Source organism: Ixodes scapularis, unplaced genomic scaffold, assembly GCF_016920785.2.
Source record: "Ixodes scapularis isolate PalLabHiFi unplaced genomic scaffold, ASM1692078v2 PGA_scaffold0__279_contigs__length_252992795, whole genome shotgun sequence".
Classification (NCBI taxonomy): domain Eukaryota; kingdom Metazoa; phylum Arthropoda; class Arachnida; order Ixodida; family Ixodidae; genus Ixodes; species Ixodes scapularis.
In genome coordinates this window covers 62,552,830-62,556,284 of record NW_024609835.1, presented here as the reverse complement: position 1 = coordinate 62,556,284, position 3,455 = coordinate 62,552,830, and the positions used below count along the sequence as shown (strand labels likewise).

General features: G+C 49.7%; 1 protein-coding gene across 1 annotated transcript; it reads right to left on the bottom strand.

The window, feature by feature from the left end:
- Positions 1 to 683: 683 nt before the first annotated feature.
- LOC121836826 (piggyBac transposable element-derived protein 2-like) lies at positions 684 to 1,001 on the bottom strand. The gene has a single exon (XM_042292058.1). It carries the CDS (start codon positions 999 to 1,001, stop codon positions 684 to 686), a length of 318 nt encoding a protein of 105 aa, XP_042147992.1.
- Between the last annotated feature and the right edge of the window lie 2,454 nt (positions 1,002 to 3,455).

The window sequence follows — 3,455 nt, the reverse complement described above, 5'->3', positions numbered from 1 at the left end:
ACGTATCCAAAGTTTGAAACGTCGCCACGGGATGGCGCCACAGCCCCACTGGCTGTGGGAACTGGCTAGGAAAGACCTTCTGCGAGCGTCGAGAGATGGCGGCGGGGTGCATATTTTGGGAGGCTAGGCGATAGAAAGCATAGCAACGGAGGCCGCACTGCATTGGTTGGTTATAGGGAGAGACGCCTTGACCTAACACCTAACAACCGAAGATCACCGGCGACGCCCCCTTCGCCAATTTCGGACAGTGGGTGTATCACGGGCGCGTGTTAACCCACCCCGGCCTCCCCGTTCACATTGCTTCGCGGCTACAGTCTGCGGATGGCTCATTACAAAATATTAACCTTTTAAACGCCGCACTATGACGCAAAGTTCGAAACACTAAAAATGCTGTTGATAATTCACATATGGCTTCTATGAAAAAAAAAAATATAGCCAAATTAACAATCGCTAGGCATGTTTTTTTGCATGTTCCATTTTTGGAACATTGGCGTTTCCAGTATACAAAATGCAAGTGTCGTCTGCAACAGCATTTATCGAGTGAAAAATGGGAATTGCTTCTGTTATCTGACGAGAACCTTTTAGCCACTTGAAAGGGCTTCAAAAACTATAAATATAAAAAAGAATGCGTGAAAAACATGCTTATTCAATGGATGTGTTACTTGGCAGTCAGCGCTTCACAATCACAAGCCGTGGTAAGCTGCAAAGCAATTCTTGTGCAGCCTTTTTTCGCACTGGTGGCATTTGTTGGTAGTGTTTTCCTTTTGTTTTTGTTTTTTGCACTCCGCGCACCTTCCTTGTGTAGCTGAGACAATGTAGTGACCGTCAGTCTTCCTTTCCGCGATGCTGAGACGAACCCGAGGTCCAGGCCGCAGGGCGAGTTTCTGCTTCAGGTAGAGCAGGGACATGGCGACGTTCCTGCTGAAAGCTAGGTGCGTCATGGTGGCATCTGAGCCCTTGTGAAGTTCGCAGTGAAGGATCCATCCTGCGACTACAGTCATGTTGTGAACATTGCTGAAAAGATTCAACCACCTCTTTTTGCGTCGAAGCCTTGGGCAGTAGCTACCAAGGAGGCGGTCCATAAAGGTTCTTGCAGCATCATGAAAAGCCCTTTGCAGTACAAACAGGCTCATGGCTGAGATGGTTAGAGGCAACTGTGACCACTGCGTCGTCGTGCCATCTGCATGCGTATACCGCACCGTCACACTTGTAGTCAAAAGCTCCTCTCTCCTCTTTTGCGATGTCTTTCTGGCTCCTCAGCGGACGACTACCAGTTCTTGTTCCTCGTACAGTCCCCGTCGCTCTTATTCCTTCGTCAGCCAGTTTCGTCAGGATACCGTAAGAGGTGAAAAAGTTGCCGAAATAGACCTCATGTTTCTCAGGGCTAGACAGGACAGATACCATGTTGCTAACCACCCTAAGCCAGAGGAGAGGTTTTGTCATCCTTTTCCTTTCTTCCGCAATATATCTTCATCACATAGGGATATTCATTCGGAGAGCACGTCATCCATTTCTTATGGTCAAATCTAAGGGGCTTCCCGCGTATGAACATTTTGCACGAGTGGTGGCCATAATAGGGCACCATGGACTCGTCGATGCTGAGGCTTTCGTGAAACACTCCAAACTGGAGGGAACGGCAAGGAAAGCTGCCATTCAAGCTGCTGCCAACCGCCTTAGAGGGGCCGCTACCAACAAAACTAAAAACTATGTCGAAGTGCAGGCTCCAGTTTACGTTGAATTTTGCTACTCTGAAATGCCATTGCTCCAAAAACGGAACGTTTGCAAAAAACTCAATGCCAGTAAGAGACGGACAGGCTTTGGTTATTTATTTTTTTATCACATAATGGCCAATGATTTCCCTTTATTTTAAATCTGCTTTTCTCATTTGAACGCCATTTTTTCTTGCGAAATGACGCAGCCCACAATCGACTGTGAAAAAAACCAAAATACGTCATTTCACAAGCACTGATTCAAAGTTTTTAAAATGACAAATAGTAGAAGCCAAAATTTCGGTGTTTTCCACAGTCATTAAACAGTATGCGAAAAAAAAATATTAAAAACAAAGCTATATACTCTAAAAGAACAAAAAATCGAGTTTCAGACGTTCCAATTTTGGAACATTGGCAAGTAAAAGGTTAACCCACTTTGGCCCTCCCGTACTCGCCGTTTCCCGGCGCACCGCCGGGGGCCCAAGAGCCCAAATACGCCCTAGCCCTGCTGTTCCCCACTGGACCTCAGTTGCTAGGTTGCACGTCACCCCGTCGCTCTCTATAACCAGCCAATCCTGTGCAGCCGCCGTTGCTATACGTTCTATCGACTAGCCTCTCAAAATAAGAGGCGGCATAAGGGGGGGCACGCTTTGGACGCCATCGGAAGCTCCTGCCGCCGGCTTTGGAGACCTGTGGACGCACATGGGCTGCGGTTCTGTTCTTCGGCCTGCCACGCCGTTCTTGACGCGCAGTCGTCTTCCATGTCACAGAGCCGTAAGCGCAGGGTGCCGTTGCCCCTGTATGCAGAACATGCAAGCACAACAACGAAATGGCTCTGTCGTTTTCTGCGCGTCGCGCGCACATCCTTTATGCACACGCCAAGTGACCTGGGTCGCTAAACTCGTCAAGCACAACTTTGTGTCCGAAAGTTGCGGAACGCGCTAATTGGACTCTCGCGACGCTGACGTCGCGCCGAGCGAGGTGTCAATCATTCAAAGCAAAGTTCATCGAGGCGCGCGTGCGGCGCGTGAGGGGCGCGAGGAGCCCGCTGATTGAACGGCTTCGCCGATGACGTAGCGCCCATTTGTCCCTACATCCCTACGCCAAGCTAAAATTAATGCTTTGCAGATTGTCCCTAGGCGACCTGCTGACGCTCAGAATCTCTCCGAAGTTCGTGTTAAAAAGAAACCTCGTTTGTCGAAGTTGTCGCTGACGTCAAAGTGACGTTTCCGAACTTTGCGAGAGCCGTGGTTTGAGCTCGAGATCTTCGCTTCGGATCGAGGCGAAGTTAAACTTTGTCAACATGGCGGTGCCGTACGCTGCGGCCGAGCTTATGTTCCGCCACCGTCGGCGTCGCTACTGAGACCACCGGGGACGCCTTTCAACTCCACGACGACGACTTTCGGCGACAGTGCCGGCTATCGAAAGCCGTTGTGCGTTGACTCTGCGACGAGCTTCGTTCGCCGCCTCGGACCGTGGAACAACAAGTTCTCTGCGCGCTCCGGTTCTTCGGAACCGGTAGCTTTCAAGGCATGGTGGCGACTGACGAGCACCTGTCAGTCTCCCACATGACTGTGAACCGGGCTGTCAGAGTTTTTGCGGCTGCCATCGCTTTCTTTTTTTTTTTTTTTTTGTAATATTCGAAGAGGTACTAATAAGCTAGTATACAATTCAGAATGTTGGAAAACAAACAAGAACCGGGGTAATTCTTGGGTAGGGTCGAGTCTCCCGGCAGCCGGCAGAATT